This window comes from Puma concolor, chromosome B3 (assembly GCF_028749965.1).
Source record: "Puma concolor isolate L17-30 chromosome B3, mPumCon1.1.hap2, whole genome shotgun sequence".
NCBI classification, from domain to species: domain Eukaryota; kingdom Metazoa; phylum Chordata; class Mammalia; order Carnivora; family Felidae; genus Puma; species Puma concolor.
Genome location: NC_141672.1, coordinates 146,229,547 through 146,247,610, shown reverse-complemented (window position 1 = coordinate 146,247,610; position 18,064 = coordinate 146,229,547). Strand labels below are relative to the sequence as shown.

The following is an 18,064-nucleotide window of genomic DNA, read 5'->3' as shown; positions in this document are numbered from 1 at the left end:
TTTGCAACATTTGGAGAATGGCTTTTTTACCTCAGCAATTTCTGTGTTAATTCATTCTGGTTGTCGCATGTATCACTGGCTCATTTGTTTTTATCGCTGCATAGTATTCCACGGTATGAAAGCACCCCGCTCTAACTATTCACTCACTGAAGGGCATCTGAGTTATTTCCTCTTTTTGGATGAGTAAAGCTGCTATAAATATTCACGTACAAGTTTTTGTGTGAACACAGTATTCACTTCTCTGCTAAAAATGCCCAGGAGTACTCCTGATGGGTTGTATGTTTACTTTTTAAAGAAACTGTTTTTCACAGTGACTATACCATTTTACTTTCCCATCACCAATGTATCAGTGATATGGTTTCCCTGTATCCTTGCCAGCATCTAAAGATGTCACTATTTTTTTTAGCCAAGTTACGTATGTAATGATATCTCATTGTGGTTTTAATTTGCATTTCCCTAATAGACAGTGATGGTAAGCATCTTTTCATGTCCTTATTTGCTAGACATGCATCCTCTTTGGTGAAACATCTGTTTATGTCTTTGCTCATTTTATAATTGGATTGTGTGTTTTTTTAATCATTGATTTTTAAGATTTCTTAAGTTAAATTAGTCCTTTGTCAGATAGGTGGTTTGCAAATATTTTCTCTCACTGATCTATATGTTTATCCCTCTGACATTATCACAGCTTTAATTAGTAGCTATATAATAAGACTTTACATCAGGTGGACTGAATCCTCCTACTCTGTTGTTTTGTTTTTTTTTTTTCTCCAAAATTGTTTTAGCTATTCCAGGGCCTATGCCTTCCCATATAAATTTTAGAATAATGTTGTTTTGAAATAATTATTTTAGAATAATCTACAGGGGCGCCTGGGTGGCGCAGTCGGTTAAGCGTCCGACTTCAGCCAGGTCACGATCTCGCGGTCCGTGAGTTCGAGCCCCGCGTCGGGCTCTGGGCTGATGGCTCAGAGCCTGGAGACTGTTTCCGATTCTGTGTCTCCCTCTCTCTCTGCCCCTCCCCCGTTCATGCTCTGTCTCTCTTTGTCCCAAAAATAAATAAACGTTGAAAAAAAAATTTAGAATAATCTACAAAAAATCCTCCTAGAATTTTGAGAGAAATTAGGTTAAACCTGTAAATCAATCTGGGGAGAACTGACATCTTTCCTATGTTGAATCTTCCAACCCATGAACATAACCTCTCCGTTAGTATAGATCTTTGATTTCTTTCCTCAGAACTCTGCAGTGCTCAGCATACAAGTCCTGTACATATTCTGTTAGATTTACAACTAAGCATTTAACTTTTTTTGAGTGTTTGTAAATAGTATTATATTTTTAATTTCACTTTTTATGTACTCATCACTAACAAGAAAAATAAAATAGATTTTTGTATGTTTATTTGGCATCCTCTGACCTTGACAAACTCACTTTTTTAGTTCTAGGAATTATTTTGTAGATTCCTTGAGATTTTCTACATAGACTGAAAGGGCAGGCCTACGCCAGCCGACTCCATCTTGTTCTGTGTCCTTCACCTTGACCACACCTCCTCCCCTTGAGTAACCCCCCCTCACCTGCCTAACAGGACTCGGACCCTTCCCCAGGACCCTTCCCCAGCCAATTGGCTGAGGCCATAGCCATTACCTCACCAACTGCCCCCAGGCCCCAATAAAACCTTTGTCCTTTTGAAACTCGCTCTCTTTCCCTGGTATCTCACCGCTGCGTCGGTGCAGGTAGGGGATTGAGCTCGAGCTAGCTCGAATAAAGGCTCTTTGCTTTTGCATCGGACTCGGCTCCCTAGTGGTCTTTGGGGATCACGAATTCTGGGCATAACAAGACAAATAAGAACAGTTTCATTTTCTTCTTTTGGACTGATACGTCTTTTATTTTCTTCCCTTATTGTACTGGGTTGAACCAGAGTGGTGAAAATAGACTCTCTTGCCTTATTCTTGATCTTAGAGAGTCTTTACCATCAATCATAATATACAGTATTAAGTATAATTTTTAGATACTTTTTTATCAAGTTGAGGAAGCTCCCTCCATTCCTATTTTTCTGAGAGTTCCTTATCATGAACTGGTGTTGACTTTTATCAAATACTTTTTCTGCATCAACTGATATGATTCTATGAAGTTTTTCTTCTTTTTAAAAAAAAATTTTAACGTTCATTTATTTTTGAGAGAGAAAGAGAGAGAGAGCAGGGGAGGGGTAGAGAGAGTGAGGGAAACAGAATCTGAAGCAGGCTCCAGACTCTGAGATGTCAGCACAGAGCCTGACATGGGGCTCAAACCCATGAACCATGAGATCGTGACCTGAGCCAAAGTCAGATGCTTAACCGACTGAACCACCTAGGCACCTTGAATGTTTCTTCATTAGCTTGATAACTAAGTGGTTACAATGACTGACTTTCAAATACTGAACCAGCCATACATCCCTGAAATTAACCCCACTTGGTCATAGTGTATAATTCTTTTTATACATTTCTAAATATTATTTGATAGTATTTTGTTAATAATTTTTACACCTATATTTATGTGGAATATTGGTCTGTAGCTTTATATTTTGTATCGTCTTTACCTGGTTTTGATATCAGAGTGATACTATATTCATAAAATGAATTGGGAGGTATTCTCTCCTCTTCTGTTTTCTGGAAAAAAATATGTGGAATTGGTGTAAATTCCTCTTAAACACTTGGTAGAATTCATCAGTGAAACAATCTTGGCCTGGAGACTGTTTGGGGGTACATAGTTTTTACATTATGAATTCAATTTCCATAATAGTTATGGAGCTACATATTCCTTCATATTAAGGATATGTTTGGATTTCACAGACTGAAGAAAGAAAATCCAAAGACAGCAGTGGGGAATTTTTAAAAGCAATTCAATTTGCTCTGCAGAATTCACAAAAGGCTCCAGAAAAGGCACATCAGATATTTCTGGAAGTGGGATAAAGTTGGGGCCAAAAACAGTAAAACTCGTTGAAAGTCTGCCCAAGGAGCAGTTAGACTCCCAGCTCTCCTTCCTTACTTTGGCAAAATGCTGCATGTTATTATCTAAAGACAGTAAAACAAAAAGTTTTCCAGACTGAGAGATAACTGGGTTCAATTAAGGGCAAAGGTAACCATATTGAAAACAAGGATTAAATTTAAAAATTCATCTATTTAGTGCTAAGACCATAGTTTTCAGCTCCACTGGTTTCCAGACTATTGGAATCAAGAGATCCCTGTCTGGGGGCATCTGGGTGGCTCAGTCAGTTAAGGGTCCAACTCTTGGTTTTGGCTCAGGTCACGATCTCATTATTCATGAGATCAAGCCCCATATCAGGCTCTGTGCTAACAGGTTGGGATTCATTGTCTCTCTCTCTCTCTCAAAATAATAAACATTTAAAAAAAAGATCCTTATCTGACAAGACAGACCAGCCCAAAATAAAACACCTAGAGCATCATTAGGTAATAAGATAGATTAGCCACACCCCCTACAATCAAGCTCACAATTATTTTTCTTAAATATGAACAAATAAGGATCACCTGAAATCTTACAAAAGTCTCTAACATGAACCACAATGACATACATGAAATAGAAAACCGTGATTTGGAAGGAACTAAGGCTATGTGAGAAGAAAACTTTGTCCTCAAAAAGTCTATTTATATACTCAGAAATAAAAGAAAATATATTGCATCTGGAAATCAGGGACAGAATGCTATATTCTTTTTAACTCGAGGAACAAAAAATATCTCAGAAAAAGAAAACAGAGAGAGAATATGTGTGTGTGTGTGTGTGTGTGTGTGTGTGTGTATGTATGTATGTGTGTATATACATATATAATATAGAACATATATTCTATATATAATATACAGAATATTCTAGAATATATATATACATATGTATGTGTGTGTGTGTATATATATATGTATATACACATATACATATACATTTAGAATGCTTGTCAAGCTGGAAAATAGTTTAGGTAAATTTCCCAGAAAATAGGGCAAATGAACAAAGAGAAGAAAATAAAAAATCTAATATCTGAATAATAGGAGTTTCAACAAAAGAGAAACAGAAAAAAATGAAGAGGAGAAATCATCAAAGAAAGAATTCAAGACTGAAAGGAATAAATTTTATAGCGAAAGAATCCATGGTGAGTACATACAACGAACTAAAACAGACCCACATCAAGATACAGCATGATAACATTTCAGAGAACTAGGAGACAAATGCTTCTCTACACATCCAGAGAGGAGGAAAAAAGAACAGGAAATCAGAATGCCTTCGGATGTCACAATACCACCACTGTATATTGGAAGACGGTGAAGCAATGCCTTTGAGTTTCTAAGGGAAAATAATTTTTATATAATCCTATTTCTCGAAAATCATCCTTCAACTTTGAGAGTAAAATAAAGACATTTTCAAATATCCAGGGAGCTCCTGAAAAATGTACTAATTAAAAAGAAGGAGGAAGTTAAGGGGGAAAAAAGAGAGAGAAAAAGAGAGAGAAGTGATTGGGGAACAGGAGATCTAACCCAGGAGAGAGGTAGATGGTGTTCCCGGGATGACAGTACGATGAAACGCAGGACACCCTGAGCTCCTAGCTATAGAGGCAACTAGCTCAGCTTAAAAAGCTGTTAGGAACTCTCCAGGAGGGAAATCCAAGAGAAAGAAGATGAAAGAGAATGAATATGAGAAAAATGAGTGAAAATCCGAATAACTATTTTTTTTTAATTAGTGATAAAAATGTACAAAACTAAGAAAACAAATGAGCCAATTTTGGATTCTAGAGAAAAGAAAAATACACTCTGGAAAGGAAAAATAGTCATACTATTTTACATCACTCAGCTGTGAGTAGTAGAAAGATCATAGTTGTAATAATTTATTTTATTTAGCGTTTTTTTGGGTTTTTTTTCTTTGAGAGACAGAGAGAGTGTGAGCAGGGGAGGGGCAGAGACAGAGACACACACACACACACACACACACACACACACACACACACACACACAGAATCCGAAGCAGGCTCCAGGCTCTGAGCTGTCAGTTCTGAGCCTGTTGCAGAGCTTGAACCCATGAACTGTGAGATCATGACCTGAGCCGAAGTCAGACACTCAACCGACTGAGCCACCCAGGTGCCCCCATAAGTTGTAATAATTTAAACCCTGAACAGTGGTCTAGCCAAAGCTGCACATGACACCGAGACGAGGAACTAAAAGAGAGTATTTGCACGTGTGTGTGTGCATGCGAACGTACGTACATGCACAGTCCGGAAACAAGAAATGTGAAAGATTGCTAAATTCCGCATCTTCTGAAATAAGAATCTAAGAGATAATGCCCACAACTGAACAATCAAGAAGTTGCAAAAGAAGCGTTAGGAATTGAGAATAAATATAAAAATAATCAGCCGCCCCTGGGGAATCAAACAACGGCAGGAAGGGGATCAGGAGATTGTTGCTTTTCACCTCAAGCCTAGATGAGCTATTTGGCTGTTTAAACTATATTCCTGTACATCTCTGAAAAAATAAATAAACATGTAAAAGCTTTTTTACAAATCTCACTGTAAAAAGTCCATATTCCCCAACACAGCTGTCAATATTCTTCACCACATGAACCACGCTTCCCCATCCCACAGACGTGCACTATAGTCAAACAGGCTTTTTTTCTAAATCAGCCCTGGGATGTATTAATTCAGCTATTTATTTGTAAAATAAAGTTTACTAAATTTCCAATATATGTCAGCAGTAACACGGAACGTAAAGTAAAGGGCTGAAAGAAACAATCCACACAACTTCAGTTTAGTCTCAACTGTGGAGAACAGAAAAATAAAACAACATGGTGGAAGAAACACTCTCGTAAAAACACTCACAAGATCCCAAGGAAGCACCGAAGAGGTGCACATAACCCAGGAAAGGGTAGGGATTGCCAACGAATGCTTAACGGGAGAAACGAGGATTCAAAGGCGTTTTCAAGGTCGGCTATGTGTCAACCAGGAAAAGGAGAAAAAGATACTTTAGTCAGAAAGAAGGAGCAATGACCAAAAAAAAAAAAAAAAAAAAAAAAAAGTTGATAGTGAGCTCACGTTCACCCACCCATTCACTTAGCACTGTTTGGGTCCCAATATTATGTCAGATACTACGTTAGGCGTTGGAGTGGGGAAGTGTTTGACCCTTCCCTAAAAGGAATCCTTTTTGCCAACAATTTAAAAGGCACAAAAGACAAACATCAAAGCTACAGCAAGGCATCAAAATAGACTTCCTAAATGAGGATGACCCTGAACACTAAGTATGAACTAGCCAGATATCATACTTAAAAAAAAGACAAAAGTCTGCCTGATGCGATGCAAGTGATTAAGGCAATTGATACACAAAAGGACCAGGTTTAATGTGAAGGAAAGAATGTAAGGTAAGAAATATGCCACAGGAGCATTTTAAAACTTCATTAGAAGTCAACAGATCTCTGTCTCTCTCTCTGTCTTTCTCTGTGTCTCTGTCTGTCTCTGTCTCTGTCTCTGTCTCTCTCTCCCTTTCACACACATACACACACACACACAAACTCAAGTGGCAAGGATCTTGAAAAATCGCTCTCAAATATACAGAAAAAGAAAAAAGTGGGGCACCTGCGTGGCTTAGTTAAGCGACCAACTTTGGCTCAGGTCACGGTCTCACGGTTCATGAGTTTGAGCCCCACGTCGGGCTCTGCTGACAGCTCAGAGCCTGGAGCCTGCTTCAGATTCTGTGTCTCCCCCTCTCTCTGCCCTTCCCCTGCTCATGCTCTGTCTCTCTGTCTCTGTCTTTTTCTCTCTCTCTCTCAAAAATAAACATTAAAAAAATTTTTTAAAGAAAAAAGCAATGAAAGTGATTGGTGAGAACGCAATAAAAGTGGAACACAGACAGAAACAACTGATGGTCATGAAGGCCAGGACAAAGGGGCAAGAACCAACAGTGAATGATATAATAGAAGAAAAATTTTCCTCCAATAAATAAGGATGAAAATCTGCACAAGTAGCTATTATGTGCCAAGGAGAAATGAATTTCAAAAGAGTGAGAGCTAGACACAATCTTATAAAATTCTTGACTTTATGAAGGAAAAAAAAAACCCTAAGTCTTTTCTAGGCCGCCAAACAGAACAAATAGGTTATCTACAAAGACCAACAACAACAAAAACAACAACCAAGCTGGCCTGAGGGGTCTATGAGCAGCAACACGGACACCAAACATTATGGAAAAAGAACTCTGGGCCTTGAGAAGGGAAATTTGTGTCTTGGGTATTTTATACCCAAATAAGCCATTCACTGTTTATGTGTGAAAGCAGGAAAAAGACATTTTCAGATACATCAGGACTCGTAAAGTATAAGACCCACAGCTTTGTCCCGAAATTAAAAAGGCTATAAAGCCCTGTTGCTTGAAGTGTGGTCTATGGACAAGCAGCATTGACATCGCCTGGGAATTTGTTAGAAATGAAAGCTCTTGGGCCCCACTCCAGACCTACTGGATCAAAGTTTATATTTTAACAAGATCCCTAGGTGATTCATATGCACATTAAAATTCCAGAAGCACTGCTCAAAACATATCCCTGCCAACAAAGCGATGATTCAAAATGAAGAAACTACAAAGACAGATAATGAGCACTGAAATAATGTACGCACGCACACACAATTAAGTTTCAACAAAGGTCTGAAATATGATCATAAAAGAAAAGCTATAAAGCAAAATACTGGTGCCAATACACTGAAATGTAAAATCTCAAATAATAACGACAAAACCCAAGAGGTGGAAGTGAAGTGGAAAAGCATAAAATATTCATCGTCTGTACAGGGAGAAATCAGAAAAAAACCTATTTTATTGTTGGCATTGGCACTGGTAGCTATAAAGTAATTATTAAAATATGGCTTTCAAACATCTTCAATTTCATCGGCAGCAAAATATATATATTATATATATAATATATAATATATATATATGTTATATATAATATATATATATAATTTCCAAATTACCAGAGGTTAAATTTCAGACAAAAACATAAGAAAAAAAGAGAAAGATTTTAAATAGAAATAGTAATCTGAGCACATATATTGAATTCCTTTTCTTAAAAATGCCTAGTGAAATGACCACCTTAGTACATTAATAAGTGGACATCTCTATATTATACGTGGAAATTCACAGAGGCTATACACAAACCAGGAACTTCAAGATATAATGTAAGCAAGTCTGAATTAAAGGGGGTGGGGGTGCCTGGGTGGCTCAGTCGGTTAAGCATCTGACTTCAACTCAGATGATGGTCTCATGGTTCATGAGTTCGAGCCCCACGTTGGGCTCTGTGCTGACAGCTCAGAGCCTAGAGCCTGCTTTAGCTTCTGTGTCTCCCTCTCTCTCTGCTCCCTCCACCACTCATGCTCTATCTCTCTCTCTCTCTCAAAAATAAATAAACATTAAAAAAATTAGCAAGTTAAAGGGGGTGCACAAATATACCATTCACTGTACATAAAAGTGAGGCTAAGTGAGAACCTACCTTTACCCACTAAATTAAAGTGGACGATGTAGCCAGAATTCCTTGCAAATAACAGGATGGGGGTAACTAGCAAAAGACACCTAAGATCCCACTAGATGGAGGTCCCTGTGGTATCTCAGTGCCTACACGGGCTAGGGTACTCTGGAAAGGTTACATAAAGTATAGGTACCATAAATACTATCTCCAAATAAAAGCAAGCCACGAAAATCATAGAAAAGAAATTCATTTAGCAGAAAGGCAATATTCCTTCCCATGAATGCCATCCAACCACGCTTCCTGTTGATCTTTCAGTATGGAGATACTGACCCAAAGATGCAGTACATCTAGAACAGTGATTCTTACCCAGACAAAAGGGCATTTTTCCCATGGAGATCCAGAACTGAATTAACTAGGGACTTGATCACATTCTGACCAAAAATCCAGATCCCTGTTATTTGGAGTAGAGGGACTCAGAAATAAAACACACACGCACGCATATACATATATCCTTATTTTTTTAAATTTGTTTGTTTAAATTTTTTTAATGTTTGTTTTTGAGAGAGCGAGCGAGCAGGGGAAGGGCAGAGAGGGAGAGAGGGAGAGAGGGAGACACAGAATCCGAAGCAGGCTCCAGGCTCCGAGCCATCAGCACAGAGCCCGATGTGGGGCTCGAACTCACAAACCGCGAGATCATGACCTGAGCCGAAGTCAGACGCTTAACCGACTGAGCCACCCAGGCGCCCCAGATTTGTTCTTATTGTTTAAATGGAAGCTTAGACCATTGATTGTTTTCAGCCAACCCTGATATGTATATTCTGATATGTATATTCTGGGCTATACACTTCCCTACAAAGATGGCTTGAGCTTACTATTCCAAAAGATTTATTTCTGATAATGCTTCCTCTCTCCTTAGTTTTTACTTTGTCTGATACCCGTACAGCTTTACCAATTTTCTTTTAATTAGTGTCACGTTATGGCTTCTTCCTGTGCTTTTATTTACAGTCGTTGGGTGTCCGTACACTTCACATTTGTCTCTAGTAAACAGCGTATGATATTGGTGTTTTGCCTCTAATAGCCTTTATCTTTTAACTGGACTTAGTCCATTTACATCTAATATAAACCCTGATATATTCAGGGGTTCACATCTACCACCTTGCTGTTTGTTTTCTATTTGTCACACTTTCTCCATATTCCATCTTCTCTCCATGAGTTTTCTTTCTTGAGTTATTTGGAATCAACCAAACATTTTACCATTATTCTATTTCTATGATAGCTGGTTGGTAGTTATAGAATTCTTTATTAGGCTTTTAATGGTAACCCTAAAACTTACAAGATGCACCCGTGACTTTGAAATGTCAAATGTTAGTCACTTTTATGACTTCCTAGGCAATTCAAAAACATTAGAATACTTTAACTCCATTTACCCCCTTCCCAAATTTCATGTGATGGTTTCCCTGGTTTGTTTTTTTTTTTTTTTTATTCTACATATACTTAAACCCCCACAAAACATACTATTATTACTTTAAATGGTTTGTATTCATTTATATTTCTGTTCTCAATTGTCCATTTCCTCCTGAGTTTCCACTCTCCAGACGGGGTCACCTTCCTTCTACCTGAAGAACTCCCTTTAGCACAGTTCAAGTAGCAAAGAATTCTAAAGTTTTTGTTTGCCTGAAAATACCTTATTTCACCTTCACACTTGAAGGCTCTTTTCCTTCATGGGGAATTCTACTCTAATAGTTATTTTCTTTCAAGACGTTAAGCAGGTCATTTCATTATCTTCTGATGACAATTTACAGTCACCTGATTTTTGCTCCTTTGAAGATAATGTGTGTTTTCTCTCTGACTTATTTTAAGACTTTCTTCTACTATAATGGGTTTATGTGTATTTATTCTATTTGGGGTTTTCAGGGCTGCATCAATTTGTGGCTTGATCCCTACAGAGCAGTAACTTTTTTCAGAAGTTCTGGGAAATTCTCGGCTACTAACTCTTCAAATCGTATTTGTACTCTATGCCCATTTCTTTTCCTTTAGGACTCCAATTACACATACTTTGGACTTTTTTACTTTATACCATATATCCTTTATTCTATTTTCTGTGTTTTCCCCCCTCTATAATTTAGCCAGCATAGTTTTATACTCTTTTCTGTTCTTTTTTTTTTTTTATTTTTTTAATGTTTATTTATTTTTGAGACAGAGAGAGACAGAGCATGAACGGGGGAGGGGCAGAGAGAGATGGAGACACAGAATCGGAAGCAGGCTCCAGGCTCTGAGCCATCAGCCCAGAGCCCGACGCGGGGCTCGAACTCCCGGACCGCGAGATCGTGACCTGAGCCGAAGTCGGACGTTCAACCGACTGAACCACCCAGGCGCCCCTCTTTTCTGTTATTTCTAATCTGTGGTTATGTTCACAATTTTAGTTATCATACGTTTCTGTTCTCAAATTTCCATTTGATGCTATTTCATGGATCCCAGTTCTCTGGTAAGATCCTGTATTTTGTCATCTATTCGTACCAAACACATTTATTACAGCGTTTTTGTTTTGTCGTGTTTTTCAACACATAGATCCAACAGCTCCGGTACCTGTTTCTATTCTGTTTTTCATCTTGATCCTGTCTCATGGTAAGACTGGTAATTTTATTACATTATGGGCATGATCTATGAAAATCCATGTAATCTCCAGGGTATTTTAGGGTCTTTTTTAAAGCTTCTTGGAGGCAGGTGGAATAGTGACAAATTTTATCACTCAAATTGGGGTTGAGCTCATTCAAGACTAAGTTTTAGTCTTAGCAACATCTAGTCTAATTAGAACTGGTTTTTCCCCTTACTTTTAGGGTACAGTTCTTCAGGGATACCAGCTTATCACTGAGGTGTCTACCAGGGCTTTGAACCCCAATTTTTATGTCCCAGGACCATGAGACTGTCAATAAATCTGCTTACCGTCTCAGCCTCTTTGTAACTGCCTTCTGCTTGGCTTTTCTACCTCTCATTGCTTAAGAATCAGTGAATGCCTGGATGAAAAATATGGCTCAGATAAAGTCACTTTTCTGCATATTGCTTCCTTTAGGGATCTTAGAATCTCAAGTTCTGAGTCCATGACTATGTTTACTTCTCAATTTCTGCTTCCCTATTGCCCATCGCTGAGCTGTTAATACCTGCGATAGTTCATATTAGTCCAAAGTGAAGTGTGACAAATAAGAGATAAACAGTGGATTTTCAGAAAGCTGAGTGAATTCAATTTAAAGGCAGGTTTTTTAAATCTAAGAGTATGCCCTGCTTTTAGATGCTAAAATGAAAAGACCCTGATTGTAATTCTTTTTTGAAAAGGCTGTGATGGTAGACCATAGCTGCGTTCTGTTTGCTCGTTGTTGTTTTTGTCCTTATTTAATGAAATAAAAAATTGACAACCTATATCAATTCCAAATATGCTTCTTGTGAAATTTTACAAGTGTCTGAAATTCAAAAGTCTGAGAACCAGATTCTGAATCCTGGCCTACAGATCTACCTCCTTCTTCAATACTGGCCCGTTCTGTTTTCTCCTTTCTCTATTGTTCTCCAAGCATAAAAGCCTCTTTTCATTTCCTGCTCCAGCATTTTTACACACGCTGCTCCCACCCTTTGAATATTTTGTTCCATATCCCTCCCCTATAAGAACCACGGGGGCAGACTTTGTGTTAGTGTCCTTCACAATTGTTAAACTCTTGCGTACGTCAAGATATAAAAAGGGTCTGGGCAGAAGATATTTGCAAATGACACATCAATGAAAGGGTGAACATCCAAAACATATAAAAACTTACACAACACTACACCAATAAAACCCAAACAATCCGGTTAAAATTGGGCAGAAGACATGAACAGACATTTCTTCATAGAAGACATCCAGATGGCCAACGGACACGTGGAAAGACGTTCAACATCACTCATCATCAGGGAAATGCAAATCAAAACCACAATAGATACCACCTCACACCTTTCAGAATGTCTAAAATCAACAACACAGGAAACAACAAGTGTTGGCAAGAATGTGGAGAAAAAGGAACACTTGTGCACTGTTGGTGGGAATGCAAACTGGTGCAGCCGCTATGGAAAACAGTGTGGAGGCTCGTCAAAAAATTGTAAAAAATGTAAAATAGAACTACCATAGTATCTGGTAATTCCATGCTGGGTATTTACCCAAAGAAACGAAAATACTAATACTAATTTGAAAAGGTACATATGCACCCCTATGTTTACTGCAGTATTTACAATAGCCAAATTATGGAAGCAGCCCAAGTGTCCATTGAGGGATGAAGAGATAAAGAAGATTTGGTACACACACACACACACACACACATACACACACACACACACACACTGGAATAGTACTCATCCATCGAGAAGAATGAGATTTTTCCCATTTGGAACAGCAGGGATGGATCTAGAGGGTATGATGTTAAGTGAAATAAGTCCATCAGAGAAAGACAAATACCATTTAAGAAACAAACCAAAACTCAGACTCTTCACTATAGAGGTGACCACCAGAGGTGGATGGGGGTTGGGGGAAAATAAGTCAAGGCGATTAAGAACACACTTACCATGATGAGCACTAAGTAATGTACGGAATTGCTGAGTCCCTATACTGTATCTCTAAACTAATACAACTATATGTTAGCTAACTGGAATTTAAATAGATACGCAGACAGATAAATTTTTAAAAGGGTCTGGTGCTTGGAGACAGAAAGATCAGTGGAGGATTATAGAGTGGAAAGATTTCTGAAGCGTTGAGAAATCTGTGTAATGATCCTACCTTTCACTCTGCCCCACCAAGAAAAAGAAGGGATGAGGCCTTCAATCTGCTAACCCCAAACCAAGGGGGAGAAATGTTAGGGACAGCACTTACAGAGTTCAATCTGTACCTCCGGCCGTTGGTTGGTGGCTAATCCATACCTGAGAAATTTAAGGGCAGAGAGACTGGCCGCAGCACCTGTGTACGGAGAGTAGCTGTTGCCGCACCGGCTCACTGAGCTTCGAGAATTCATTTAGCGAAGTTGGCAAGACGGTTTCTGGTGAGCCAGACGCGGGCCACGTGCGACACAGGCAGCATGGCGCTGTCTCAGGAACCTACCAAGATGGCCGCCAAGGGGTGAGGATAGACATCAACAGGAAGAAGCCTGGAGGGTGCCCAGCTGTCCAAGAGCCGAAGAAGGCGCAGTATTAGCAAGACGGGGTTTTGAACACACATCTGGAGGGAACTGCTGCCAAGACAGGCCAAGGGACTGGGGGCAAAGGGGACACGGCATCTCAGAGAAATCCATCCAAGTGTTCACAACAGAAGCAGCCAGCTTCAAACACCTGCCGAAGCAGAGAGCACCGAGGCCTGCTCGCTACAGTCAAGGCAGACCTCTCCTCTCCTGTTGCTGTCCTCATCCCAAATTTCCTTTCCTGGAAGGTGCAGAAAAGACAGAAGAAACTCGGCCACCTCCCTTCCTTATCTGACGCGTTCAATGATCAGCTGGCCCCAGTTAGGAGAGACAAGATGCAAATCCACACACACGGAGATAGATCAATTACCAAAACTATATTCCCAAGTCAAGGTTATTTTTTAATTAATAAAATAATCAATGAATATGTGAGCATTTTGGTTGTATGACAATAGAATTAAAGTGGTCATTCATGGTCGTTAATATATTCCTCCAATTGTTTTTAACAAATAAAAGTACATACTTTAAAAAAAAAAAAAAAAAAGGACAGGGGCACCTGGGTGGCTCAGTCGGTTAAGTGTCTGACTTCAGCTCAGGTCATGATCTCATGGCTCATGAGTTCGAGCCCTGCGTCGGGCTCTGTGCTGACAGCTCGGAGCCTGGAACCTGCTTCGGATTCTGTGTCTCCCACTCTCTCTGCCCTTCCCCTGCTCTCTCTCTCTCAAAAATAAATAAACATTTAAAAAAATTTTTTAAAAAAAGGACAAACACAAATAACCCCCACTCCTTTCCCATCCAAACCCCACCAGTGAATGCAAATTATTCAGACCCCCAGATTTGGAGGCCACAGAGTGGAGCCAAAGTCCTACCTTCCACACATCAGACTCTAGGCTGGAAACTTCTCCCCCAGGTGACTGAATGGCAGTGGGAAAAATCTTATCCCACACATGAGAAGTCCCTCCCTGACCCCTGCCCACAGGCCTAAGGCCCTCCTACTGCAGACCTCACCGGCATCAATACGCACCAAACAGCACATACCCTACCATCCCTGCACAGTGCACGACGCACTCAGAGTAACAGAGCCTTCGTTTCCTCCCCACATCAACAGCACAGGGGGTGTAGGTACGCCAATCTGTCTGTGCAAGACTAATCCCTAGATTTCAGTTCTGCAACCACGCACTTAGGGTCAATGCTCTGAGCGGGAACTCGGCCTGGGGGCAGTGACACCGACAGTGCCTCCAATAGCCTTCCCCTGCTGTCCGACAGTGGACTAAGCATCCTCCTTCTCCAAGGCCACATCACAATCTCCCAATTGCCCCGCTGTGTGCTGTCTCAAGAAAACTGCAGGACATATGTGGTCACTCTTTAATATCCCATAAAACAGCAACATCAACGAAACCCTGCTTGAGCCAGACACAGGATGCTCTCTCCCTGCATTTCTGATCTACACTTTGACACTATTCAGGGAACGTCAAGTTACCCTTCTGCCTGACAATATCCCAAATCTGACGATGGCTGCCATAATCCTGGAGCCTTCCTTTGGTCTAGGACCAAGACATCAGGTTCCATCAACCTGGGGCTCTGTCTTCTCTGAGACCCGAGGTGAATTCTTGGCTGGGACTTAAACTGCCCTATGAAGGGTTACCTCAAATTGTCTCAGACGCAGTGATGACCATGGGCTTCTTACAAATTTAATGTGTTTTTTTTAAGAAGCCAATCTTGTATTTTAACACGTTATTTAATATAAGCATACCTACGGTGTGAAAACAGAACTCGCTTTACCTTTTTAATGGATGGGATGCTCAGAGAAAGTGAACAAGAAATGAATTAAAAGTGAAATAACTCAAGGGTGGCACCCAAAATACTCGAGCCATTATCCCTAATCTTGACAATGTGGGGCCAGTAACTTAACACGCCAGGCCTTCCCTCCTGCAAAGCTTAAAGCGCCTAGTGCCCCAGGCTCCTTTGAGCTGGGGGTCTCACGTGGATGGACTATGGCCACACTCGTGAAAATGGGACCATTACTATTTAACTATGGTAACTTGAGGATAACTAATATTTACACACAGCAGATGTCACATCACCATCATAGTACCTTCCGAGGCCGGAAGCCGAGCTGTCTCGCCAGCCCCACCCTTCAAAGACCCTGACATCCCACAACCAGCCCCCACTTACCTCCCCGTCAGACACCTCCGCAGAGAGTATGATGCCCCTCCCCCACAAGTCCGGGAGCAGTCACTCCAGCTGCCCCAAGCATCCCAGTTGGTGTCTTTGTCTTCCTCGGCCCGAGCATTTCTTGAGGTCTAGAACATGAAAAAGAAAACACGATACACTGTAGACAAATATGCTAGAAATATTCCAAAGCTTCCCCAGTTTTCCCAGAGTCTTATTCTAAGTTGTTCACAGAGACCAAAGTTGCCTAAAGATGCTTTGCCTTGATGACTACATTAACACACACACACACACACACACACACACACACACACACACACACACACAGATAGTTTTATATGGAAACTAGTGGCATGTGAGTATTTTTCCACCTTATGAAGGTTTGGTCCAGGCAGCTTCTAAGCTCAGTTTTATTTTTTTTAACGTTTGTTTATTTTTAAAGAGAGAGAGAAAGTGTGCACGCACATGCATGCATGAGCAGGGCAGGGGCAGAGAGAGGGAGAGAGAGAGAATCTCAAGCAGCCTCCACACTCAGTACAGAGCCTGATGCAGGGCTCAATCCCATGACCGTGGGATCACGACCTGAGCTGTCATCAAGGGTCGGATGCTCCACCAACTGAGCTACCCAGGTGCCCCTCTAAGCTCAGTTTTAAGTCTGAAATTTTATCATTCCAAAATTTAAATAGATTAAATCATGTTTTATAACCTACACAGCAGGGTCACACCTTGCACCTAACACTTTCTCACCACTGAAATTCTGAGTTGCCTATCCATCAGACAGACGGGCACCAGCTCCAAGGAAATGCTTCTGCACAAGGATTCGTGGACTCTCTCTCCTGAAAAGGGCTCCATCCCAAGAAAACAAAGTAAACAAAGCCTTGGGGATCCAAGAAAACAGAGAAGGGCCCATTATGAATACATTTTGGTTTAATTAGTCTTCTGAAATTGCCATCATTGACTTATATTGGAATACTCTGGAGAAAAGGGGAGAGTTGTAAGTTAAAAATATATAGACATACGTAAGTGTAGCTGTGAAAAGAAATGATGTGCAATGCTTACATAAAGTTATAAAACTTTACTAAAGGGCCTACGGTAGGCTCCACAGAATAAGCGGAGAAATGTATCATAGTCGTAAATGGATAAACTTGGTACTGTGAAATGTTAATTCTCTCCAAATTAATCTATAAATGTATAACAACTCCAATCAAAATCCCCAAGAGAACCTTCTTGGAACCCACCAAAATGATTCCAAAGTTCATCTAGTGGAATAAATGTCTATACGAGCCAAGACAAAAACTGTAAAAGAAGGGAAATTGGAGGGAAATTGCCTCAATTAAGAGTAGAGAACTGGCATAGTAATAAGCATTTGAAATCTATTAAATTAAAAAAAGGGTTGGGCGGGGGGGGGGGGGGTGAGGGAGTCCAGAAGCAGACTCAAGTAGAAGGACATAGGATGGGACCACACGTCAACGTGAAGGTATTTAAAAACAAAACAAAAACCATAGATGACTCATTCACAAAATACCCAAAAATGACTTCCAGATATATGAGAAATTTTTATTAAAAACACTCAGACTATAAAATACTAGAAATATTATAGATTAACAGTCGTATAGACTTGACGTAGGCAAGACCATCCTAGATAGGTCAACAAAAGTAGAAACCACAAAGGAAAAGGCAGGAAGGTTTAATCACACTAAAATGCGAACACACAAGGCCTTTCCTGTCTCTTCACCTTCAGATAAAGGTGCATGTATGTGAGCACGCCCACAAAATGCATAAAGTACAAGTATACGGGCTGCAAGAAAGACAGTCACCTGCCTCTGAGAATGGAAAATGTGGGGCTAGGAGCCAATGCTGTTCACGGAAGACACAGAAGGGATGCTGACTGAATGTCTTCTATCCCCTACACCCTCATAAAAGATCTGAAGCCAATATGACAAAACCTTACATCTGATGAAGCCACGTAGTGTTATAACAGATATTAGCTGTATCTGAACTTGCAATTTTTTTTGAAATACCTTTTTAAAAAAAAAATTTTTTTTTTTTTAATGGAGGGGGTAAAAGATAATCCTCAGAGCACAGTATAAGTCTCTGTCACTCTTCATACAGGTAACCAGGTACCTGCATTAAGAAAGAAGTGAGTTAATTAAAATGTTCGCCGTGGCTACTTCCGGGATCAAGGACTCTGGAGGATTTTATCCTCTTTTGTTTTTCTTTCTCTGCATTTTGCAAACAAAAAAACAAAA

At 40.0% G+C, this 18,064-nt stretch overlaps 1 protein-coding gene across 2 annotated transcripts in view; it reads right to left on the bottom strand.

The window, feature by feature from the left end:
- The window catches only part of ADAMTSL3 (ADAMTS like 3), a 353,901-nt gene that overhangs the window by 232,865 nt on the left and 102,972 nt on the right, over positions 1 to 18,064 (bottom strand). For both annotated transcript variants that reach the window (XM_086711720.1, XM_086711719.1), the window contains exon 4: positions 15,819 to 15,946. In XM_086711720.1, coding sequence (XP_086567846.1) covers positions 15,819 to 15,946 — 128 coding nt within the window. The remainder of the gene's footprint in view (positions 1 to 15,818; positions 15,947 to 18,064) is intronic.